The sequence below is a fragment of the Martes martes genome (genome assembly GCF_963455335.1).
Source record: "Martes martes genome assembly, chromosome: 10".
Taxonomy (NCBI): Eukaryota; Metazoa; Chordata; class Mammalia; order Carnivora; family Mustelidae; genus Martes; species Martes martes.
The window spans coordinates 22,162,651-22,189,993 of NC_137898.1; the positions used below are offsets into that span (position 1 = coordinate 22,162,651).

At 38.1% G+C, this 27,343-nt stretch overlaps 1 protein-coding gene across 2 annotated transcripts; it reads right to left on the reverse strand.

The window, feature by feature from the left end:
* Window positions 1-682: 682 nt before the first annotated feature.
* Window positions 683-27,343, reverse strand: API5 (apoptosis inhibitor 5). Of its 2 annotated transcripts, none has more exons than XM_080816974.1 (14): window positions 27,112-27,343; window positions 22,064-22,225; window positions 20,893-20,986; window positions 20,350-20,415; window positions 19,457-19,608; window positions 17,650-17,856; window positions 16,835-16,939; window positions 15,853-15,942; window positions 14,656-14,837; window positions 13,117-13,210; window positions 12,283-12,339; window positions 8,328-8,404; window positions 7,671-7,807; window positions 683-2,810 (listed from the first exon to the last, which is right to left on the reverse strand). In XM_080816974.1, exons 1-14 carry the CDS (start codon window positions 27,178-27,180, stop codon window positions 2,788-2,790), a joined length of 1,515 nt encoding a protein of 504 aa, XP_080673100.1. In that variant the 5' UTR covers window positions 27,181-27,343; the 3' UTR covers window positions 683-2,787. The 2 variants fall into 2 exon arrangements, with proteins under 2 accessions (XP_080673100.1, XP_080673099.1); XM_080816973.1 differs by having other exon boundaries at window positions 683-2,815.

Below are 27,343 nucleotides of genomic sequence, written 5' to 3' on the forward strand. Positions count from 1 at the left end.
TAGCTGACTGGGGCAGAGTGATGGAGAGGAGGGATAGCAGCTGAGGTCAGGGATGGAAAGCCATGGCAATGTTTCTGATTTATACTCTGAAATGAGCCACTGAATAGCTTTAAGTAGGAGTGGATCTCTGCTGTCCTGTTTAGAACAGGCTATAAATGAGTCAAGTGTAACAGCAGGGAGATCCATTAGAAGGCTGTTTTGGAACTCCAGGCAAGAAATGATGGACATAGAAATTTGACAGTCCTCAGCATATAGGTGGCATTAAAGCTGTAGGCCTGGATGTGATCACCAAGGGAATGCAGTTATCTCGTTCCGTTCCATTTAAATTTGGCTTTAGAACACTCCTAACCATTCTAGGTGCTGCTTCAGGAAGTCTTTTAATAAAGGCTGGTAGCCAAATTAAGAAGTTCCAACTTGCTTTACATATTAACCTGAAGATGGAAATTATTTCATAACAATTTGGCAAGTAGGTATCTGATATTTTGTTTCAATAAAAATAACCAAATCATTTTTTTCAGAAGTGTATTAACTTTAAAAAAAATAAATCTCCAAAAATGAAAATTAAAGATAACTTGCCCATCTTTATATTTTCATGTTTGGCACAACAGAAACAACCAATATTGTTTAATGGATATCCAGGAATCTTAAGTTATCATAATCATAACACATCAAGACACAAAACAAAATTACAAAAGGAAATTTATTTCAAAAGCATAAGGGAACATTTACATTTGAACAAGGTGGTAACAGGTGTCTTGCAAAAGGAAAAAAAAATCATGGCATGAAGTTTTTCCTTCAAATTTTTGAAGCAAAAATAATGTAAGATGTGCACTATTGCCTTTGGAAAGGTAAGGGGGACAATGAGGTGGTAAAGGAAGGAACACAGTCAACTCAGTATCAAACTTGAGAAAGTAAAGTCACTTCTGCTCAGCTTTTTTTTTTTTTTTTTTTTACAAATATGCTTTAAAAAAGAAAAAGAGGAAAAGTTACACTTATGTTCAAATTTATATAACTGTAGTTCCAATACAGTTACTGTACTTGAAATGGCTTTAGGCCACCAGCTGATGCCTCTGAGGTCCAGACTATCTGGTCACAGTTTTCAAATGGCAATTCCATGTTCCTATGTCTTTTCAGATTCCAAGGGAGCTTAGGTTCAGCTCATACTCTTTTGGAATGTTTTATTTAGAGATTATTGCCACCACTCCATAGTCAAGCTGACCAATTTCTTTTGCTCACTTGTATCATTCTGGTCTTTAAAAAATATTTTTCCCATAAACATGTGCAGTAATTCTAACAAAGGGGTTTTGCTTTTTCCCCAATGTAGAGGTAACAGTAATGTAGACACCTGCATTAGAATCACAAACTATTCCTTGAAAAATATGTCAAACTACTAGAAAATGTCATTCAGGCATTGAATTTGAATAGCAAACTTGGGGAGGGAAGATTAACTGTGGAACAAAAACATATGAAACATTCAAATGCAGAGCAAAAGGGCCTATGCTACTAAAAATGCCCATGACATTAAACACTCCACAAACCCCCCGTCTGTTGTTTTAACCTAGAGATTCTATTAGCTAACTTATACAATAATTTTGATTAATAACCTGAGAAGTTAAAATCTTGAAAGTGGCAAAAGAGAGCATCCCTTGCTTATTGGTACACCATGTTTTCAAGTCACTTTTCCTGGGTTGCCCTGGTTATTAAATCCCCAAATTCTAAATTAATCTAGCTCATCCTGTAGAAACCTCTATGTACATCAGATTCAATATTTTGGCTGTATTTCTCCAGCAGGGATCTCCAAATTTATCTTTGAAAACGCAGCCTTGGTTTATTTTTAGTTTTAAATAACAATAATCATGTAAGTGCAACTGACTCAAAATCCCTCACTACTGGGAGGAAAACCTAGGTAACAAGTTAATGGATTCAGCCTCAAAAAGGATCATCACCGTGTCAAAGACTACCCGTTCCAGGAATTTAAAAAAAATGATTTATGTTGTGTAGTCAAGTTTCACAGCATGCATGTATACACACACACACACACACACATATATGCTTATGTATGCATGTATAGTATACATACACATTTCTATTCAAATAGTAAGATCCCATAGTCAAAAGTTTATATCACAACATATGGAGAAGAGTTAAGTAAACGATGCAAAGCAACTTACTTCCTCCTAAAAATGTAATGTAATTTCTACATTTTAAGAAAGCTGGTAAGTATTTTGCTTTTACAACACTAGGTAGGAAATGCCTAGCAGTTTATTAAAATTAATAATGAAAATAAAATGTTAAGATTGACCATTACTCTTCTCCATATATTGGGGGGGGGGAAGAGGGTAGAGGAAATCAGTAACCTTTCAACTTTCATCTTTACCAGTTATCAGAAATAGACTGAATTTCATTACATTTTAGACTTGAATAGCTTTCAATAACAAATTACCAAGATGTTTAAAAGTAAAAGATTCACAATATGAAGTCTGAATAATGATGATATTGCAAAAACAAGTCAAGATTGTGGACAAAGCATCCAAAAATATCACTGTGGTTTTTACCTTGGACACAACCATGGTCTGTTACAAAAGTAGATCATACATACAAAGGTATAAAGAACATTAAGTTTTTAGCTGAAGGCAGCAGTCCTTTTAAAGGGACATCCCCGGCAATCCAATGAGTAGTAGAATTTAAGTATTATTAAGCTCATGACAATGCTGAAGAATGTGATGTCTTACTCAGTAGAGTCTTCCCCGACTACGATTTCCTCGTGCTCCCCAACCTCGGCCACCTCTACTTCCCCTGAAGGCTCCTCTCTGCTCTACGAAAAAGCGAACAAGGGTTTAGGTCTTGCTCAGGACTTCATGGTACAGCAAACACAGAAGCGTAACTCGTAGCTTTGAGTATGTAGCAGCAGGCTCTATGAAAGCAGCGCTGGCATTCGTTAGTCTGTAAACTCAATCTGTACATAAAACCAGGGCAACACATACACTAAAGCACATATGGCAAGATGTCAAATATATTCAGAGTAGGTACTCAAATGTATCCCACTAACAAGATATTTCAAGGTGACAATGTTATAACTACATTTCTTCGTTCTTTATTTTGATGGCTATCACTACTAAAGATAATTACACTATAAAAATTTCTGTACTTGATATGGAATTAACAAAAAGCCACTGGTCTTCAAAAGCTAGTGCCATGAATGCAAAATATCTTGAATTATCACTGATCGATTTTGAAAAATTATGCTAGACTGAAAAGCATACCCTTCAAATGCAGTGAATAGGCAATCTGTTTTGGTCACAATATTTCAAGCACCTGGACTCACAAAAATGTGGGTATAAATGCCAACAGTTTTTCTCACTGCTTTATCAGCTACTTGAGCTGCTCAGAGTACTGCCAAAAAGGTGATTATGTACACAGTGCTTAGATTACTGATGTACACTAAGTGTATCTTTTGCTGAAAAATCAAGTCACTTGTGTCATACAGTAGAATGAGTCTTTGATTCATTCACTGGTTACTCTCTCTTATAGCTCCAGAGAAATATTCCTTTAAGGAGTCTTTCCAGTGAAGAAAACTGATTGACGTTATCAGACAGGTTGGACTTTTCATCATACATAAATAAGTTAAGAGCCTCAAACTTCTAATTCCAGAGATCAAATCTCTTCATTGAACTTTTAAACTTCCTCATTGCAATAATCTTGTTAGGAGCAATAAAAACCACCTGGCGTTGTTTTGGATCCATAATGTTGAATGGTTGAAAAATTCCTATTAAGTCCATATTGCAACCCTTTTTTTGCCATTATGGCTAGAAATATAATTACTTTATTTGGGTAATGTTTTTACCACCCCCCCCCCCGCAAGCATGAGTTAGAAAACTAACTCGACCTTTCCCCAACTTAGTCAATATTTATCTGTTTAATAGAATGGGATCTGATTCAAAGTCATTGTTCATGTCATGGCACATTTTTCTAAGTTGATCCGTTTGAAAGCCTTTTAAATGACACCACCATGTTTATTACCCCTTGAACATATTCAGAAAATCAGAGGTGGTCTAAGGGTAAGATGCTCCCCTTAATTTTGCAGTGACTGTAAGAGGGAGCATAGCAACCCTTATGTAGGCTGTAAGTCTTGCATTTTTGACTGTTTAAGACTTGGTCTTATCTATGCAGATGTCAGCACATTTCCCCCCTACTGTACTCATTATAAAACCTTCCATTTTTCAGTTAACAACACACTTAACAAATTAACATCTTTTTTTAAACAAATTAACATCTTCATAGGAATCATTATTACCTATTAGCTAAGTGACTACTAAAATACACCCTTTCAATTGTTTTCTTTTCTTAAGATTTATTTACTCATGAGAGAGTGAGAGAGAATGCGTACACACACACACACACACATGCTGGAGGGGAGGGTAGAAGCAGAGGGAGAAGCAGGCTTCCTGCTGAGCAGGGAGTCCAATTTGAGGCTCCATCCCAGGACTCTGGGATCATGACCTGAGCTGAAGGCAGACGCTTAACAGATTCAGCCACCCAGGCGCCCCTCAACTGTTCAATATAGTTATCTTTTCTATACTGGCTATTTCTTTTTGCTTTGCAATGGATGTAGCCATTTCCACAGTTCAGGAAGTCTCCAAATTTTCTTTTTTTGAAGGGCTCCATCCTGAGGGAACAGTCTGCACTTTCGGATCTTTTCAGTGGTTTCAAGCTTACATTACTTACTTGAAAAATCACTGCTCCCAGTTAAAATTATACTTTATTTTTACAGTCTAAAAAGGTTAAAAGATGGAGGATACAAGTCACAACATACAGCATGTTCAGTATTTCTGGATTACTGGGCAATTCTGTATGCAGGAAGGAAAACCAAACATGAGTAGGTGTTTGTAAATACTTCGACTAAAAATGCACCAGGAAGCTGAACTGACTACATATATATAAAGCAAATAAAAGACCTTGGTGGGCACCTGGGTGGCTCAGTGGGTTAAAGCCTCTGCCTTTGGCTCAGGTCATGATCCCAGGGTCCTGGGATCGAGCCCCACGTCGGGCTCTCTGCTAGGCAGGGAGCCTGCTTCCCTTCCTCTCTCTCTGCCTACTTGTGATCTCTGTCAAATAAATAAAATCTTAAAAAAAAAAAAAAGACCTTGGTTAGTAAAGTGATAAACTTGGATAAGGAAAAAAAAAGTCTACATAAGCCTGCCTGGATTCAAAAAATGAATCACAAATCTGGCTCTTCTTCTATGATGAATAAGTTGGGGCCTGTGAAACTGGAACAGTCTATTTCTTTCACTGTAATAAGACTGTATATTAATACTACCTGATTCTCTAATAGCCAAAAAGAGTCAATTTCCTAACCCCTCAGCATACATGATCTTTTAAAAAAAAAATCCAATCAATTTTTGGGAAGATAAGATAAAACGTGAGCTTGACTGACAAAGAAAAGTGGAATTACAATGATTTTGCCAAATGTGGTTAAGAAAATCTATCTAGTAAGTGACATTAAAACAAAACATGTTCTCCTCTCCAATTTTGAGGCAACACTGATATCCCAAAAAAAAGCAACATGCTTCTTTCTTCTGGACACACTGTCAGTTCCCTAAGGAAAGGACACAAAAAAGGTGGAGAAAAACTTGATGTAGATAGGTCTTCCAAATCCCATCTGCAGTATCAAGAACTGTTTTCAACTGAATGTGTGAAAGAAAGCCAAGAACTCTTGAAATTGCTACTGTGAAAATACCTATGATCTGTTAACATTCAACTCCAAAATGTAAAATGCTAGCAGAAATTTTGCTGCCACTTTTCAATAAAAAGAGTCAGAGTTTAGTTTGCTTTGTAATTCTGTTTATGACCAGCATCCCAAGGACAAGGTTGACCCCTTTAGGAATATTAAAGTGCTGTAATATCAGACACAAAAAAACAATTAACAGGCAAGCTTGTTCTGCCTTTGTTACTTTGAGGACTATAAACAACTATAGTTTTAAGGGACTCAGATTTTCTACCGACAGTGAAAAACAATCACAACTAAGGCTTTGTATTTTTCACATCTCTTTTCCACATGCATTATATCATCTGATTCTCACCACCAGGCAGCCAGTGAGTTCACAGGGCAGAATCCTCCTGGAAACTCAAGAGTAACTCACTTGCCCCAGTGACGAGGAATACAATTCTCTATGCATTGCCATTGCTTTCAATTACTTTTCATTTAAGCAAAATGAAGATAGTATTTGAGATAATAATTGGATTTTAAGAATAATTCTCATAGACACATTACATCATACAAGTGACAGAAGACGATCTTTGTTGCAATGAGGTAGCAGAATCCTTTCAATTTTCAAAATGTTTTCACAAATACTGTTTTTTTCCCCTTATTTGAAATTTTTAAGAGTGCTATGTTGTCCCTATTTTTCAAGTTAAGAAAAGAGGCTAAGAAATGCACATTTACATACTAAGGAAATGACTTCAGTGATCTTTCCTACACTAATTTGCTTCCAAGCCTGACTGGAGTAGAGGGGTCATTTCACTATCTAAAAACTGCTTTTCTACAATGTTTGCTCAGATATTAAAGGAATCTAGCTATTGTAGGATGACCTTAATGTCACGATTACCTCACCCTGGAAATGATTATAGACAGTCTATGTTTCAGAATGTGTTTTAAGAATAATTACTGAAGAATTAGTTCAGACCAGCAAATAACACCAGTCATAATAAGCATTTTCAGTTGCAAATATTACTAAGTTTGTCTTTTTCTTCTTTTTTAAGATCTTATTTATTTATTTGACAGAGAAAGACACAGCGAGAGAGGGAACACAAGCAGGGGTAGTGGGAGAGGGAGAAGCAGGCTTCCCTTTGGGCAGGGAGTCTGACTAGGCGCTCGATCCCACCACCCTGGGATCATGACCTGAGCCAAAAGCAGCCACTTAACAACTGAGCCACCCAGACTCCCCTAAGCTTTGTCTTCTTAAGCAAGATTAAGGAGCTGATTCAGTGATATTTCATCCTTTCTTCTTTGAAAGAATCCATCAGGCTCTAAGTCAAATGAAATAAACTTCACTTCTTCACAGCACTGGGAGACAATGGACTAGTGGGAAGCTCTCCTGACACCAATGGCTAATGCTGACAGGGAGACTGCACTCTGGGCAGTGGAGACAGACTGCAATGGGACACACATTCCTTGCCAGATGATACTTTAAACATGTGACTCCACTTCTAGGACTTCTCCTTTTGAAATAGTTAAGAAGATGGAAGACAAGCAGGAGGCAGAAAAGGTCCAAGAAGATTACTGATATCCTAACATCTGCCAGAAGCTGTAACTACTTCTGAGGGAGAATGCACAGAATGTCTTGCCTTGAAGTTATAACAGGGAAAACCAGGAATAGATGGTTCATGCCAACTTCCTTCGTTTTGTTCCTTCCTCTAAATACAAGAGGCATATTATCTTTTCTAAGTTCTTTTCTAAGTATTGCATGCTCTATTTAGTGAGCCCATAAGGAAGGGTTAGAAAGAAATGGGGTAACTTGTCTCCCCAATAGCTCTCATTTCCCAAGCTACCTCAGAAGTCAGTGGAAAAAGGTATTATATATGTGACTATATATAATTAATAATTAAAATCAACTGTTACACAATTTCTGCCTAATTTCTCATATTGCTTGTACCCAAACGGAAACGCTCACCATAATTAAAGTTGCTCAAATTGCTGCTATATTTCCCACTAGGAGGATTATATATCTGCCTGGCATCCCTTTTTGGTCCGGCTGAAGATTTCTTGGGTGGTGAACCAGAAGTTGTATCTTCATTAGCTCTCTTCTGTCTATAATGGTAAGAAGAATGGCAATAAAAAAATTCTATTACCAGAGGCCATTAAAACCCTTGTAATTTAGCATATCAGTTACAAAAGACATCCCAAAGATGACAGTTACATCAGAAAAAAGGAAATAACATTCTGAGGTCATCAAATTAACTGTGCCTTAGTAATCCACACAATGCCAGAGGGGATTTACAAGGCTTAAAAATAATCTGGAATATGTGGCTACAAAATTTAAAGGGCAAATGACTTAGTTTGTAAAATTTGTCCAAAATCTATGCCACAGAAGTACAGACAACCCTGAAAATTCAAGGGTTGTACTGTACCTGTTTATTTGATATATACTGCAATTAGACTTTATATTTTAAGTCATGCTTCTAATACTCATATTTTAACATCTTATTACTAAGACTATTTAACTGGTAAGATACCCTTCTGTATAGTAAATATAACATCTGAATTCAGATTTTCATATTTATAAATCATAACTATTAGAACACTTACAACTCTTTTAAATATATCTTACCCAATTTCAACCTTCTGTACAGGTTTCCAGGATAATGTTACTGTGCTTTTATAAGAAGGAGGAATGTGGAAGAGATCCTAAAAAGACAAAATGAAGACAAGATTTCTAATATATCTGGTGGTATGGAGAATGGTGGTGAGTGTAAGAAACATGGAGACATCTTAAAGTTTAGGAGAGAGTAATCTCTTATCTATCCTTGTTCACCTAAAAAAAAAGTTGCAAGAGAAAAAATAAACAGATGATTTTGTTGACAAATTATATCTATTACACTTCATTAATGTCATTTTGTTTGTATCACTTCAGAAACTGTAGCTAAGTTTTTTTGTTGTTTTATTCATTTATTTGAGAGAGAGAAAGAAAGAGGGCATGTGAGCTCCAGCACGAGGTCGGGGGGCAAAGGGAGAGGGAGAAGCAGACGCCCACTCGCTGAGGAGGAAGCCTGACATGGGGCTTGACCCCAGGACCCTGGGATCATGACCTAAGCCAAAGGCAGATGCTTAACCAAATGAGCCACCCAGGCATCCCTAGCTAACTTTTTTCTAAATGATGATTGTTTAGAATTCCAGGATAAAGTATATCAACTGTAATAAAACGAGGTCTTAAGTATTTCTTTTGCACAAATGCCATCACTGAGATGCCTTAAGGGATAAAGAATGGTGCAAACTACATTTGCTTTTGCAGATTTTTAAGTGGTTCAAAATTAGAACAAAACTAGAAAACTAAAGGCCTGGTTAATATTTTTTTTCTTCTCAAATATCTATAAGTTACCAATAAAGGAAAACCCCACAAGACTTAAATACCAAGTTATTAGTATATAGTAATGCAAATGTTTGCTGAATTTAAATGTTAAAGTAACTGAAATAATCTAACCTCATGATATCCTCAAAACTTGGATGGATTTCTAAACATTTTTTTTTTAAGATTTTATTTATTTATTTGACAAACAGAGATCACAGGTAGGCAGAGAGGCAGCCAGAGAGAGAGGAAGGGAAGCAGACTCCCTGCTGAGCAGAGAGCCTGATGCGGGGCTCGATCCCAGGACCCCGGGATCATGACCTGAGCTGAAGGCAGAGGCTTTAACCCACTGATCCACCCAGGCGCCCCTAAACATATTTATTATTAGTTTTTCACCTAACATTTCTTATCAGCTTTAACTTTGATTTTTAAAAAAGATTTCATGTATCTATTAGAGAGAGAGTGAGTGGGATGGATGGGGGGAGAGAATCTGAAGCAGACTCTACGCTGGTGCAGAGCCGAAAACGGGGCTCAATCCCAGAACTGTGAGATTATGACCTGAGCTGAAACCAAGAGTCAGACACCCAACCGACTAAGACACTAAGGCAGCCCACTCTGATTTTTATATATCAGTAAAATTTGATTAAACTGTTCTTTCTACAGTTAAACATGAATGAAAACCATCACTATATGAAACTTAAGTCTACTGTGCCAGATAAATGCAGGGAATTAGCGGTAAAGTCCTTTGGATCAAAAATGCTTGAGGTTTCTAACTAGACTCGTTTAACATATGATAATGTTATTTAAAAAAGGAATTTTACCGTATCTATATATGAGAAAATGGATGTTGGCTGAATTTATTTGTGGTAGTAATAATTTCATTGTATATGTATGTTAATCATATATACTTTAAACTGATACAATGATATGTATAAATTATTTCTCAAAAAAATCACATTTTAATATATGAATTCACTGTTTGAAAAAAAATTTTTTTTTTTTTTGACAGACAAAGATCACAAGTAGACAGAGAGGCAGGCACAGAGAGAGAGGGGGAAGCAGGCTCCCTGCTGAACAGAGAGCCCGATGCGGGGCTCGATCCCAGGACCCTGAGATCATGACCTGAGCCGAAGGCAGAGGCTTAACCCACTGAGCCACCCAGGCGCCCCTTGAAATTATTATTTTTAAGGTTTGAAGTAAGTAGTGGCTAAAATTATGGAAAGAGCCCAAATGTCCATTGATCAATGAATGGCTAAAAAAGAGTGGTGTGTGTTTGTGGGTATGCATGTTTATACATACATATATATTAGAATATTACTCAGCCGTCAGAAGGAATGAAATCTGGCCATTTGTAACAATGGGGATGGAACAGAAGTGTATTATGCTAAGTGAAATAAGTCAGACAAAGAACGATCATGATTTCACTCATACGTGGAATTTAAGAAACAAAACAGATGGAACACAGGAGAAGGGAAAGAAAAATAAGATAAAAACGGTGGAGGGGGGTGCCTGGGTGGCTCAGCTGACTGGATGACTGCCTTCGGCTTGGGTCATGATCTGGGAGTTCCAGGATCAAGTCCCACACCGGGATCCCTGCTCAGTGGGGAGTCTGCTTCTCCCTCTGATCCTCTCTCCTCTCATACTCTCTCTCTCTCTCAAATAAATAAATAAATAAAATCTTAAAAAAAGAAAAAAGATAAAAACAGAGGGAGGCCATACAGAGGGGTGCTGGAGGAGAGGTGGGTGGGGAATGGGTTACACGGGTGATGGATATAAAGACAGCATTTGTTGGGATGCGCACTGGGTGTTACATGTAAGTGATGGGTCACTAAATTCTACTCCTGAAACCACGACTACACTTATATTAACTGACTTGAATTTGAATTAAAAAATAAATAAATAAAAAGCGTAAAATTATAAGATTTTCTTAGGAGATGGGAGTACTTGCACCTCTTCTCTTTCCATGATACTCATTCCTTAATGTCTCACTGCTGCTTTCTCTGAAAAGTTTCCCTCTCTTCTCGATAAAAAGTAATGATTCCATGGGAAAGTTACCAGATTAGAGTTAGGAGTATACCACCAGTCCCAATTTTGTTATTATCAGGCTTTGTGCTCTAGGTTTTATTTATTTATTTATTTTTAGAGAGAGAGCACACGCACACAAGTAGACAGAGAGGCAGGCAGAGGCAGAGAGAGAAGCAGGCTCCCTGTCGAGCAAGGAGCCCGATGCGGAACTCGATCCCAGGACCCTGAGATCATGACCTGAGCCGAAGGCAGCAGCTTAACCCACTGAGCCACCCAGGTGCTGTGTGCTCTAGGTTTTAGAAAAATCATTGCTTTTTCCACCTGGCTACAATACTGTTGACTTATAGAAACAGGTGATGGTTACTTTGTTGTGATTCTTTTTTTTTTCCCCTCTCAGATTGTCTTTTGTTCAGATTAATGTTTACTTGGGGAGGGTAAAGAGAACTGAAGTGTATTTATGGTTTAATGGTAAGGTACATCTTAGCCTACAGTACAGAAAGCTCTAAATTTATTATATAGACAAGTTAACAGAAAAGACTATAGGGAGGGACGCCTGGGTGGCTCAGTGGGTTAAGCCGTTGCCTTCTCCTCAGCTAATGATCCCAGGGTCCTGGGATTGAGTCCCACATCGGGCTCCTTGCTCGGCAGGGATCCTGCTTCTCTCTCCGCCTTTGCCTGCCTCTCTGCCTGCTTGTGTGCTCTCTTTCTCTCTCTTTCTCTCTGACAAATAAATAAATAAATAAAATCTTAAAAAAAAAAAAAAGACTATAGGGAAACATTTCAAGGGCCATCCTTAACGTAAGCAAAGCAGGGTTCATCCTTAACGTAAGCAAAGCAGGGTTTTACTGGCCATTTGAAAGGACCTAACAGACCAGCAGAACTTAAGTCAGTGAAATTTTCTGAGTCTAAATGTATTTGTTCCAATGCTTTGGGTCAGAGAAAATCTGCATGCCTCCCTTTGCCTGCAGTATCTTCTGCAAGAACTTTTAAATAAGTAAAACAATGTATGACTTTATGATAGCTACAGAAATGGCACTTGGTATTATAAAAAGCATAATGCCTTAAAAGGCTGAATGCCTGGAATACAATGGTATCTCCCTTTTAAAGGTATCATTACAGATCTAAAGACATATGGACAACCTCTTGCACAAACTTTCTAGCTACCTGGAAGGACTGGGTAAGAAAGAACACTTACCTTGATTAAAACATTAATATTATTTGTTATTTTCAGTGCAACAACTTTAATCTTGTTCTGCAAAAGGAAAACAAAAAGTGCCAATGCACTTTATTTTTATGATGCATATCCCATTCCCATATAGAACTGGAATAATTATACTTCTCTTTCAGAGTCATTTCTGCTTATTCCCACTTCTTGACTCTAAACCAGTGCAGAAATGGCAAAGAAAGCAAATAATCTTTATTTCCCTTGACAGGTTAGACTATTAAAGTGTTATCTACCACTTATCTGAAAAAATGAGTGAAAGACTGGTCATACGTATGCAGGAGTTGTTTTAAAAATCATTAGCTTAACTTATAGGAAGACATAATGAAAACTTAAAATATTTCATGAGAATTGTGATGAAGATTGATCACAATAGCTGAAATGAGAGAAATCCAAAAATCCCAACACAAACACACATATAGTTTGGTTTAGAAATGGCAATTTAATCCTTTTTTCAATGTAAACTGCTATTTTTCCAAAAGGTAAAAATTAAAATATCACAACGTCAATCAAATATCTGAACAAAATGTGCTAATGAGACCCTAGTGAAAGACTGGTATGTATCTAAGTTTGTAACACTGTTCACAAACTTGGACATATTCGAACTATTTCAACAAGGATAAAAATATAACTTAGCAAATAACTAGGCAATCTTCTAACATCATATTGTGTCTTCAACATAGACTTGTATTACTAGTTCAAATGAAGTCAAATGTTACATTTCGACATATGAATTGAGCCTGAATTTGCACTACATGTTGGCTATTATAAAAAATTTCCTTACAAGATGTGACCCAGTATTCTTACCTCTTCTGTTTTTAAGGCTTCGCCTGTTTTACCCTGCAGAGCCAAGCGAAGTTGTCGGATATAAACCTGCAGTCCCCGTGCAAAGTACTGTAGCCTAAAATAAGAAGTATTGGTTGGTTAGCAAATCACCACTTCAATTTTGTTTTTAAATTCAGAGACTCTTCTACTATAGCTAAAAGTTCTTAACTAATAAAGGTCATTTTTTTGAGGAACTTTTTTTTATTATCAATATATGATCCCAAGAGATACATAAATAAGCAAAATAAAAACAGTTTTCCTTTACCAAAAACGGGAATAAGTCCATACTCAATCTGGCAAGGGAAAGATTTGTAACACTGTGCTTGATATGTTAACCTGTAAGGTGTAGTCAGAGTGAACCATTCAGGAGCCATAGATCAGAATCGATGGCCTGGGTTCTTCTCTTTCAATGACCAACTGAAGGTCAAGTGACCTTACACAAATCACATAACCTCTACATATTTATCTGCTGACAATGGACAGTGTTTGATTGTCAAGGTCTAGTTAAAAATAAAACTGCTGATCTGAGAATTTATTATAAATGCATATAAATCTCTAAGCGTTCAAAGAAATACCCCTTTCAAGTTTGTTCTCAGATTATATATGAAGAAAGGCAGTATATAGCCCCATCCTGCTGACTTCCAGAACTCTGCTTAATAACCTGGCATCATTTTTAAATTTTTGCAGGAATTTCTTAACTTGTTGCTGCTGCTTTTTTTTTTTTTTTAAAGATTTTATTTATTTATTTGACAGAGAGAGAGAGCACAAGCAGGCAGAGCAGCAGGCAGAGAGAGAGGGAGAAGCAGGCTCCCTGCCGGGCAGAGTGCCTGATGTGGGGCTTGATCCCAGGACTCTTAGATCACAACCAGAGCCGAAAGCAGAGGCTCAATCCAGTGAGCCACCCAGGCGCCCTTAACTTGTTGCTTCTGATCAAATATTTCACCAAGTATTAAACCACTGCCTTACCAAACTAATAGAGGACAGTAACAGATGATACAGTGGCTAAGCATTTCAAATTTTAAGGTGTGAAGTTGTTAATAAAATGATTCCATACAAGTGTGTTTGTGAAAACAACTTATGATTTCTCCAGTGCTGCTCCCCTAGAATACTCTAAGACCTTAACAACAGCAACTCCAATTTATAGAGTACCCATTATGTGCCAGCCACGGTGCTCAAAGCTTTCTATTCACTGTCTGATTCTCACAAGTCTACGAGGCAGCTGCTGTTCTCATTTAAAGTAACTCTGAAGAAAATCAGGCGGTTAGTAGAGAGGTTGGGAAACTGTTCAAGATCATAAAACAAGTGAGAAGAGTGAGTTTGTTTTTTGAAAAAGTTTTCTCCCCCTCATGGGTTTTTATGCCACACTTTTATATACATTCCTGTTTTGTGAATCTTCCATTTGGTCCCACCAGGTAAGGCAGGGTGGGGACACACAGCTCTTGTAAAAGGAAAAGAAAAGCAAGGGCGTATCAAGATGCCATCACCTTTGTCAAGGATTGGACCACTTCAATCATACATCACCTAATTTTAAAATCTTTCAGTTTTTCGGCATTCAGTTTGGCGGTTAAGAAATCTGGAAGTTTTCGGCCCAACTGGTGAAAGCTGTACAACAAACATTCCACGTAGCTGAATTGCAGCTTGGGTTCTTCATTACCGGCATTTTCCCCATTTTCTGCTTCTTCTGGAGGAAGAGGCATATATTCCTAAGAGATGAAAATATAGAGATATTTGCAATCTGCCATAAACGCTCTAATTATAAACAAACAGTGAAGTGACTACAGAGCAGGCTTTTAGGGCATGAAGCATTAAAAACTACCAAAATCAGAAATTTAGGTAAGATATCCCTTTTACCCATCAGATCAATGACCCAGCCTGTCAACCCCTCTATATTAACCTCTGTTGTAGCTGCTGCTACCTCCACCACCGCTACTACTACTCCTGACAGTGAAGTAGCTAGTAACATTTATAGGTACACTTATACCAATGAAGGAATGAAATTCTGAAGTAATTTTTCTATGGTGAAAAAGTCAGTGATGAAGAATCAGGATTCAATCTTGGTTTGCCATCAAAAGCTGATGCTTTTAATCACTTTATTATGCTAATCTAAAAATCTTTTCTGAACATTTTCCCACACTGTTTGACTCTCCTTACATTCCAAGTACTGCCAAAGGCATTCAGTATGAGTGTTATCACACCCCGGTGAAGGTGTACAGGTCTGGAAGAGCTCCAGATGTTACATGACTCAATTCATACTACAGGTCTAGGGCTTATCACTCACTGTGTCAGTTACACAAGGGTTTACATCCAACAAGAAAAGCACTTGGTGATGCTGATAATGATTTTATCAGACGCCTATTTTCTCCACAATTATGACTTAAATGATTTTATTTGCTGGCTGCTCTAGCTACTTGGCCTTAGGCAGCAACCAGGATAGCGACCTAGAGCACATGTAAAAAATATTTTGATGAAGGAATAGCAAAAAAACCTACTATAAAAATCCTGTATTATCTTTTATGCAAACCATCAACAACAGAAGAAATGCCAAAGATTTTCTTTTAAAAGTAGACAACATGTGGCCTGAACAACTCAAAATACTTGCTAGAATTATTCTATCTAATTTGGATTTCTAAAGTTGGTTCTCTACAAATTACACCACACTATTAGACTCTGGGATTACATACTGACTATGCCATTAAGAAAAGAAAAAAAAATTCTTACCAATAACTTGTCAAATAGTTTCCTTAAATTTGTTTCTAGCTTTTCCATGTCACCACAAAATGAACTCATCTCTGCCAATAGTTTCAATACCTAAAACAAACAATTCACTGTTACTAGTTTTTTTTTTTTTTTTGAATAAGTGAGGGCTGTAAAATAAGAATGATTCTAGGTAACTTTTTAAGGCTGCTTTCTGCTATAGCTTAATACTGTACTACGAAGAGCCACTTAGGAAGAATTCTTAACAGCAAAGAATTATTTATTAACATTTAGAATGGGCTTCATTTGCTATTAAATTTAGTCTCTGGACACTAACTCAAAGTATTCATAGTTGCTACTATTCTCGAGGTCCCAACTCTCCTTTACTCAGTCCCAGTCTAATAAGTCAAACCCAGGACATCTGAAGCAAATGACAGCATCAGTACACAGTGGGACTCTTCTCTATCCCAAAAACCTATGAGGGAAATGGCACATACATGTCCACATTTCAGCTCAATTCAACAATCATTATTAAGTGCCTTTCAGAATCAGGCTTGGCACTAGATTCTGAGAATCTAGAGATGAATCAATTAAATGTGGAGAGATAAACAAATGTTACAAGTGCTGTGAAAAAAATGTGTGTGTACATTACAGCTGAGATACAAAGGAGAGTGGAAAACTGGAAAAAGGATAAAGGATATTTTGTATTAACCCAGTTTAAATCTGGCTCTTATCAATTACGGATAGAGAAAGGAACAGTCATGAATTAAACACCTTGAAGTATTAAGGCTACAAAGAGAGAGAGTATCATGAACACTATACGTAGTGCTTTCCCACTGCAGCAAACTTTCATTAAATTCATAAAGCATTCCTATGTGGTTAATCCTGGGACAGATTACTAGCTAGCCATCATACCTTTACTCTCTTAGAAATCAGAACTCTATGTTATTTATGTTAAAATATGGGAATGTCTTTTTAGTACTAAAAGCAGATGTTTCTGTCTTACCTCCAACTGTATATCGAGACCCTCCACTGGGGTAGTCAAGGAACTGAGGTTAGGGAGAACCTGCTCACAGAAGTAAGTCACAAACCTTGTGGAATGCACATTTTTCTGCAAGAATCCAAAGAACAATGAGTTGTCAAAAAAAGGGAGGGGGAATATTCTTTCAAATATAACAGAATGTCATCCAATAAATGCTGAGCATGACATCAAGTACTGTGGCTATAAATACAACACAGTGCGTACCCCAGGGCACCCCGGAAATAACCTTGGTAGACAATATACACCTTTTTACAAAGTAATCTGGAGCATTTGGACCTCTATAAATTTTCAAACTCTTCCTCAAATCTCATGTCAAACTTTTGGGGATATTTTAGTGTTGAATTCTGTACCTTTTTCAAAAGGGAGGAGTCCTTTACAGTGTTTTTCAAACTATTCTATGCACATCCAAGAAGACTCATGGCCAGAGGAATCACAAAGCCAGAGGAAAAGAGTATATTTACCTAAAACAATGATCTAGAAAATTTACAGAAAAAAGCTAAATTACTGAACCAAATGGTTTAAAAACTCAGCCAAAATCACAAAATGTGATGCAAAATTTTCTAGACTTTAAAAAAAAAATCTCTAAGCAAGACTTTAAAAATTAATTTCTTGCTGCTTTGGGCTCTCATCAACCCCACCAAGGGTTCCATAAAGTAAATATTCACTCCACTGTGTTACTATTTCATGCAAAAGTTTGAGAATGCTCAAGTAAGTATCTATAGAAATATAAGGTTCAAGAGAGTAATCAAAATAGCAACTAGGTAAAACAAAGAGCTCACAGAGAAGAGGGGTACCGCCTGCCGAGTGCATTGTAAGAGCCTGTCCACACAGTCGGGATCCGAGGGGTTGAAGGTTTGTTCCAGGTCGGCCTGTTCAGCCACCAGTTCTACGAGTTGCTGCCTTCCACTCACTGTCTGCAAGCTTTTTAACCCAGAGAGTATCTTCATGAACAGGACAAATTCTTCACCAGTCACATCTTCTAGGACCTAGAAAAGACAATTCAGAATTACAGTACCGTTATCACTTGGGTGAAAAAGAAAGAGCAATACTGAAACAGTGTTAACAAATTTATTTCCCTTATTAAAGTCAGATTGCTGTTAATATTTCTGGGAAACACTGTTGAGAGGACATGGCTTCAGTCAGTTTAGCCTTAGAGTACACCATGCATTCTCAGTGGGGCGAGATATGGTCTCCAAAGATGCAAAACCTGGTTCTTGTGAAACGTACTTCTTTTATATATAAAGTACAGATACACAAAGAGTGCATAAACAGATACAGTATATCTGTGGCATTAAAATTTCACAGGAGAATAGCTAAAAGAAAAATAGTCTAAGGCAGCTCTTTGGAGGGGTGGTGAGAGCAAAAAAAAGTAGAATTCTATAGTCGACTGTCAAATCAGAATCAGCTTCCTATATTTAAAAGCAGCTCGGGCCGCCTGCCTGGCTCAGTCAGTAGAGTATGTGACCCTTGATCTTGGGGTTGTAAATTCAAGGCCCGCATTAGGTATAGAGATTACTTTAAAAAAATAAAACTTTAAAAATAAAAGCAACAATAAATTATTTAGTTTATTAATTCACGTTAATTAGACAATTGTATACAAAATAGGAGACCATATAAGTCCACATGAGTAGGCCTACGCCTTTCTATTCACTGATCGAAGAAACAAGCAATCATGACATACTCCACAGGGTTACTAGCTGGGGCGTAAGTAAAATATGTTGATATTCCCAGCTGGAGAGCTGCTCCTTTCGCCTTCACTGAAGAAATCTCCTCAGTAAGCAAGTCAGTGGTGTTAGTACAATTCTGAATTTTCCTGAACATATATATATCAAAGCAATGATCTTCAAACTTTGGCACTTTATGAGTGAAAAGTTAGCTGTGACAAACATTGTGAATATTAGCTTGTCTAACTATGCTAGATGCTGGGAGCACAGATAAGCGTGGTCTCCTGAGCTTAGAGTGATATTGGGTAAGACGGGGGTGGGGGGGTGGGGGGGTGAGGGGAAGAAGAGGCATTTCAATCTGTTTCCTTGTCATTTTGAAATGATCTAGAATACTATAAGGAGAATATCCTAAAACTGGGGAGATGAGTGGAAATTAGGTAAAATTTCCCTGAAAGAAATGATTTGCACAGAGTACTGAAGAATACATAAATTTTGAGGATAACACCACAAAGATTTAAATATGATCACATTCCTTTAAATTAACAGGCTGATTCATCATTACTGATGACCAAAATGCAAAACACCACATAAGAAAAGCCTGACTTCTATGGTGGTTTTAATGGAATATATCATTTTATACACAGCTAATTTCATCTTTTTCTTTTTTTTTTAAGATTTTATTTATTTGGGAGAGAGAGAGAGCAAGCGAAAGAGAGCACAAGCCATGGGGAGAGGTAGAGGGAGAAGTAGACTCCGTGCTGAGTGGAGAGCCTGATGCAGGGTTCAATCCCATGACCCTGGGATCACGACCTGAGCCAAAGGCAGAAGCTTAACTGAGCCACGCAGGCGCCCCATACATACCGCTAATTTCAAATATGTTCTTCTACTTTAGGGAAGTCCTGTTAAATGATCTAAAGCTTACCTTTTTGGATTCAGTTAATATAAGTTCCTCTACTTCCTTTGTTAAGACTTCATCTGGTAAAGTCTTAAGTTTTGTAGAAAGGAATTTGATTGCACGTTCTCTAACAATGTCCTCTCCTTGAAGTATTTGGCTAAATAAGCCACCCAAAGTCCCTGCAAAACAAAACAGTTGTACGTAGCAAGTCAATTATATATCTTCATGAAGTTTTTCCATTTAACTTATTTAACAGTATTTCTTTTCCAGTGAGTTAATAAGCATCCTGAATATCATTGATTCTGGCTAAATTAGTCTGAAATTTCTATAGTACCAACCATAATAGTACCAACCATAATCACATGCTTTGTTCATGGATTCAGAATCAATGTGAGCATGACTTTCCCCTTTTAATCATTATTAATAATAAATAAACCCAGGTATTTTAGAGAATTTCTTTTATGTGGCAAGGAGAGTCTTTCAACAGATTACTAATGGAAAGTTTGATTTGTTTTTGCCATTACTTCTGCTGTTTTTCTGTGTCACTAATATGTTGTGCTAGGCAGTCTTTTTTTTTTTTTTTAAAGATTTTATTTATTTATTTGACAGAGAGAGAAGGGGGTGGGGTCAAGTAGGCAGAGCAGCAGGGAGAGGGAGAAGCAGGCTTCCCACTGAGGGGGGTGCCTGATATGCAGGGCTTAATCCCATGACCCTGGGATCATGCCCAGAGTCAAAGGCAGAAACTTAACCAACTGAGCCACCTGGGAGGCCCTGCAAAGTAGCTTTTTTAAAAGAACACTTAGAACGTTTATGAAACAGATTTCTGGGTGAATCTGACTTTATCCTTAAGGAATAATACCAAGCTGCCCAAGTTTGGCTTAACACATCAAGCACAATTCAGAACAAGAAACAGGCCTTACCTTTTGCATCCATCTTAAATATACTTAACAGGGCATTGTTCACTAAGTTAAACTCTGCAGAGTCATCTGGATAGAGAAAAAGTAGTACAATGTATAAAATGAATGAAAATATTTGCTTCATTTTCAAACCTAAAATTCAGCATAATTTCTCACAGACTACATTGAGAGCAGACATAACTAAGCATTATTCTCAAGTACCAAGAAAATACACCTTCCCTATAAAGGTATACCAGGCATACCAGGAAAGCTTTTGCATTAAGATGTACAATTAAAAAACTACAGCAAATTGGGGGGAAATCATGATACATCAAAATTCCCAAAACAATCAGTATGTCTTTATAAACAATTAAAAACAAAGCAAAACATTAGGAATTAGATAATCACAATCCAATAAGCTTCAAACTACTGAATGAAAAAAAGAATTTTAATTTCGATTAGAAGTAGTACCTTCAGCCATAAAGGGGGAAAAAAAAGCTAAAAATAGAGTTACTTTTTCAAAGAGAAGTTGTATTTAGATAAAAGGATAATAATAAAATTCCTTACCAGTCTGCAGAAGTTGGGTTAGTATATCTGCCACTCGGGGAAGATTTTCTCCAGTGGCAAACTGAGGCAGCTCTTTAATTGCTTGCCGTCGAATCTGAATACAATTTTAAACAAAAAATTAACCAAAGTTAAGGAAAACTAAAACCTCAGAGAAACCGTAATTAGGGACATATAAGTAACCAAAATAAAAACATGAGACTTCTAGCTGCTTTAGAAATCATTTGCTCCAATATTAAAGTCAAGCTTAACAGAGTAATTAAATATGTGGTAGAAAGGGATGTTAAATACAATTACCAACCAGAGTAGACAGATTTGAGATCATTAACAACAATTTATATACTGATTACATGTACCTGTTGGGTCTTTACTACCTTTGGGCACTTTGGGCACATACCGCAGTAGCCCTTAAGAATAGCTAGAGTGGCAATGGCCTATCTAATAACTATATTTACTTTAGAATTTCTAGTATTAACTATTCAACATAACATCCGTGAATATATTCTGTGTACTTAATTCCAAATTTGTGGGCCTGGCTTATTTAGGTTAAAATAAAAATGGATAGGACTTATATCTAGCAAATTGTGCATGAAATGTTGGTGATTCACTGATTTCATTTGAAAAGCCAGGAGGTGATAATTTAAAGTTCTTAGGAACCTGAATCAGAAGCCAGAGTGTCGACAGTTAATTGTTCCAAGGAAAAACTATTTCTTCTTTTTCTAGTAGTCCCATGTAATAATTACATAGACAAATTATTTTTTTGCTATACACAATATTTTGGGGTGTTGAAACTATAAGATGTAACAATATTTTAAATATCTAAGCAAGTACAAACTGACTGAAAACATTAGTCTAATTTCATGTGCACAATGTATAACAATCTATGAAAAAATGTGAGCCATAACCCATTTTTACCACTAGATAACAGATAAACAAAACAAAATATTTTGTAATTCTATGCATTTTTCACAGTTGAAAGGTGGTGAAAGAGAGAATACATTTTCCCAAACATAGATTTAAGCCTCAGTATGGCATCATGCCAAATGACACTGCAGTATTTCACTGTGCATGGATACAATTGGTGCTTCAATTACATTAGCTGCACATTGGAAGTATCTCAAAATGGCAAGTGAGACATCTGAAAGCTTGTTGAAAGCATCAATCATAAACTTACTGATACATCTTCATCCTCACAGAGGTCTAACTGTGCATTGATAGCAGAATCAGCCAATTCTGGAAAATGTTTAAAGAATTTCGGAATAAACTGGGCTGCTAATCTTTTTTCTTTTGTACCACCTTTCACACCATCTAGTATCACTTGATAGGCATCTTTATGCTGAAAGAAAGAATAAAGCAGAAAAGAAGAATTTTAAGGCTGGGAAGCTAAACAAACTTGAGTCTGCTTTAAATTAGAAAAGTTTTACGTAGGCGAAAAAGTAGGGCTTATGTTTGGAGTTTTACTGTTTAAACTGGACACCTATATTCCTACCATCTTCTCCCTTGCATGCCCCATGCCCATGCATTATTTGTCAGTTGGGGAAGAGAGAAGGATGACTTGAATTTTAAATGCAGAAAGCAAATAAAGTTTGTTGACACACCAATGCTTCCTTGTACTGTTGATTACTGACCCTGACCTTGAATACTTTCTAGATAGTCAACTTTGGATTAAGATAGATTCTAATGTCACATATTTAAGTTTTTATTAGAATACATTCAAAACTCACTTGTTTCCTTTTACTTATTTATTTTTGAGAGAGAGAGAGACAGAGAGCACACAAGGTGGGGGTGGGGGTGGGGAGTAAGAGGGGGAAACGGAGGGAGAGAGGGAGTCTCCAGCAGACTCCATGCTCAGCATGGAGCCCAACACAGGGCTTGACCTCATGACCCTGACTGAGATCAGGACCTGAGCTGAAATCAAGAGCTGGATGCTTAACCAACTGAGCCACCCAGAAGCCCCCCATTTGTTTCCTTAAAAACAAAAAATAAAAAATAAAAAAACTTTCAGAAGTGTTCTCCCTCAGATACTCATCAAGTGAAGGGTGAACAAGACCCCAATCCCACTTACACCCTTGCCTCCAAACCAGTCCTTTTTTTAAAAGACAAAGATCAAGCTGGCAAACAGGAATGATAAATCCTCAGACTGTAGATACACATTCTGTTTGGACATATGGATAAAATTTCTAATTACTGAAAACATTAAACATTATAATAATGATACCAAATGTGCACACAGCATAGTGTTTACTCTGTTCAAGGCAATGCTCTGCTTTAGATGTGTGCTTTGGATACTTCCATGCCATCAAAAGGAAAATAACCAATAAAAATCCAATGGATTATAGAATTGCCCAAACTTTAGTTTCATAATAACTCTTTCCATGGACAATACTATGTTAAATAGAAAAAATAAAGCAAAATACGAAGTTATTTAGGTACAGTAGGATCTCAATGAAGGATTTTAATATCAGAAATAAAGTGTTCCAGTATCAAAAAGGCTACAGTCACAATTAGATCTTTTAAAGGTACAGATTTTAATAAATTCTGCAAAATACTAGACTGAAAGTTCAAATACTGCCAGCCTATCTAAAAAAACACAAATTCTAAAAGTTAGTTCGAAAAAACCTAAAATTCCACCAACTGATTGACAACTCCTCTTAATATGTGAAACGTAACACCAACTCCTAAATAAAAAAAATGTCTCCGAATTAGGTTAGCTTCTTCATGAAGTGCAGACACAAAATCAGTCTTCAGGAGTTACTACTTCGAAAGTATATTACACAATGGGAGCCTGGGTGGCTCAGTGGGTTAAGCCTCTGCCTTCAGCTCAGGTAATGATCTCAGGGTCCTGGGATCAAGGCCGCAAAGGGCTCTCTGCTTGGCGGGGAGCCTGCTTCGCCCTTTCTCTCTTTGACTACTTGTGATCTCTCTCTCTGTCAAATAAATAAAAATCTTAAAAAAAAAAAAAGTTTCCCAAAAAAACCTCCAAAAGCATATTACATACTTTTTAATGCAAAGGTTTGGAAAAACTATGGCTAACTTCTCTACCACTGTACATTCCTGTGTTTTGCCTCATGTCTTCCAGACAGGCTTCATAAAACCAAAGTTTTAAACAGTTCTGACACCCTTACGTTTTGCAGGGTATCAAATCCAATTTCCTTTAAATCAAACAAAGCTTTACTTATAAAGTCTTTTGAAGAAATTCCTTACAGTGCCTAAAACTAAATGAAGAATCCCTACCTCAAACAATTCACTCTCTTGCCAAGAAAAAAAATCTGAATTTAAAAAAAAAATCTGTATAGAATAAAAAGGAATCATTAGCGACATTTATTGAAAGCCTACCAGGACTGAGTAATGCCTTATGTACATGCCTCACAGTAATCCTGTGAGGTAGGTGTTACTACTATCCCTATCTTTTATTTTATTATTTAAAAAAATATTTTATTTTTTAATTTGAGAGACAGAAAGTGACAGAAATAGAGCACAAATGGGGTGAGGGGCAGAGGGAGAAGTAGACTCCCCACTGAGCAGGGGGCCCCATCCAGGGCTCGATCCCAGGACTCCGGGATCATGATCTGAGCGGAAGCAGACACTTAACCAACTGAGCCACCCAGGCACCCCATCCCTATTTTTCAGATGAGAAAACCAAGACTCAGAAAGTGAAATAAATAAATTAAAAATTTAAAATTAAAAAAAAATCATCAGTGGTGTTCCTTCCATTAAGTTGGTTCCTGCTTTTAGTTAAAATTCACATGTAATATCTTGAAACCTACTATCTTTTTTGGTAAGCAGTTTCAGGACCTTTCTCTAAAAGGGGAAAAGTTATTACACAACAGAGCAGAATGAGTAGCCATTGTGGATTCTTCCAGCTTCAGACCTCCCAGAATTCACAGAGCCTGAGACAATCACTGCACTTCATTATGCACAGGTCTTTTTGCATCAGAGAGCTGCCTGCCAGCTGTCATTAGAGTGTCATGAAGGTATCGATCTCACATCATGTCAAGAAATTGTGCTAAAATTTTAGCAACTGGCAGTGTGTGGCACATGGTAGGCAATCAAAAAATGTACTGAATAACCCTCACTGAAGCCTGAATGAAAAAGCTCTTCTTCTGTTTTCACAAACTTCTGTCTCCTAAGCGCTCTTTCCAAATTAAAAGCAGACTTTTTGCCTTGACAAAGATATTTTTGACCTCTTGAGGGAGAACTCTCAACCTTACCTGGTACTTAAGATTAAAGATGACATTAAGAGGAAAACATGAGCAACTCTTAATTATTCACAACATATATGTAAATTCCAGTCTGGATTCTATTTGCCCTAACAGACTCTAAGCAGATGGCTGTCAACCTTTTTGCTATCCAGTAAAGAATGAGGGTGGGGGTATAGGACATGACTAGGTACACAGTTTCTAAGTTTCCCTAAAAAATTTCTGATCTACCTCTTTCGGAGGGCACCATCTACAAACTGAGGATCACTCTCCTGGTTTCTACCCCATCTCCTCTGCTGATCTGCAACAAAGTCAATTTTAGGTAGGACAGTCTGCTACAATATTCCTCAAATCTGTCACAATGAATAAGAATATCTTCACTTCTGGGACACCTGGGTGGCTCAGTGGGTCAAGCCTCTGCTTTCGGCTCAGGTCATGATCTCAGGGTCCTGGGATCCAGCCCCACATCGGGCTCTCTGCTCAGCAGGAAGCCTGCTTCCCGCCCCCCTCTGCCTGCGGCTCTGCCTACTTGTGATTTCTCTCTGTCAAATAAATAAATAAAATCTTTAAAAAAAAAAAAAGGGTATCTTCACTTCTAAATCTTTCTAGGAACAGTAACAAAATCAAAATATGACTGATCACAGTTTTTCCAATCTTGTCTTACTGGGCAGAAAATTTCTCCCTCAGTACCGACCGACCTAACACACACACTATATTTTCATCTAGAACAGACTGTCAGTGTACTTCTCATTGATGACGTCAAAATTCCCTACTGAAATGGAAATACAGTTGGAAGGAAAATAATCTGGTACTTTAAACTGGTATATTCACATTTCTAGGTTAAGCTTAAGGAAGGTCCTGACATCACAATTCTCCTGTTGTTGTTCAGCTGGGAAAGAATTTACCTGAATTATACACGTCCAGAAAAAGGGGCTGGAGCGGGGGTGGGGGAGGGGGGACGACGACGGGACGGACAGTGCCACACAGCCTTGCTAATGTTAGTAGCAGACTACAGGATCTTCCACTTCCTACTCCAGGCAAGAGACAAGCAGTAGAATCAAATAAAAGTTCTAAGCACTGAAAGGATATGGCATAGAATTTCTAACAACAATGATCAAGATTACCTGGGAGAGCCTGGTTCTTTTCCCAAGGAAACATATACACAGACATCCCAACTCCTTAAGTCCAATATACTCCAGTTCAATGTACTCCAGGACTTGAAAACTCACAAAGAAGCCGGTATAGTCAACTCAACACTGCTGAAACTGTGTGTCTTGGGGCAAACACTGCGGAGAGCTCTTGCCAGACAACTCTATTTAAAGCTGCACTCTCCCCCTCCCCCCTGCCACTGCACGGTCCCGTTATATTTTCTCCACAACACTTTCACAGGCGCGTACCCAGCTTTCTTACTTCTCACTAGTTTCCCTCACTAAAGGTACATTCGGGGAGTGCACGGGTAACTTTCTATCTTGTACCTTCAGGGCCCGGCGCAGCGCCTGTTGTGTGTAGTAGGCGCCCAAAAACGTAGTAAATAAATGGAACCGTAGGCCCTCGTTAAAATCTGGGAAAAGGGCCCCCCTTCTGTTTTTCACAAACTTTTGCAAGCTAAACACTTCCTAAATAGCAGATTTTTCGCCTCGACAAAGACATTTTTGACCTCTCGAGAACTCTCAATTTCATCTTCCGATGGGCTGAGGTCCATCGGAAAGGAGAAAGGCTTAAGAGCCATCTGCAGGGCAAGACTCGGGATGAGAATTAACGGGGGGGGGGGGGGCAGACGAGGCTGAGTTAGGAAACCCCACGGTGAAAAAAGGCTGGCCAAGGGAGGCGGAGGAGCCTGGGACCGGGACCCGCGCTCTCCCGGCAAAGCCAGAGTCTACACTCCGAGAGGAGCCCACCCCGACGAAACAGCCGGGGACGTCTGGAGCCCGCTGGAGGACGAAGCAGCAGCCCCCGCCCGGCCCGGGGAGCGCTTTCGAGAGGCCGCGGAGCGCCGGGCCCTGCAGGCCGCTCGGGGACTTACCTGGCCCACTTGCTCCGTAGCATCGGCTAAGATGCCATAGTTGCGATAAAGCTCCTCCACGGTCGGCATGGTGAGCGACAAGCCCAGGGCCCGCTCCTGCAGTCGTCTTCGTCGCCGGCGCCACCGCCGCCTCTAAAGTTCTCCAAGCCCGCGACCCGCACTATTACGCCTCCAGCTGCCGCCAGTGCCGCCGCCAGTCACCGCGCTCAGGGCGGCTCCGCCCCCAACGTCT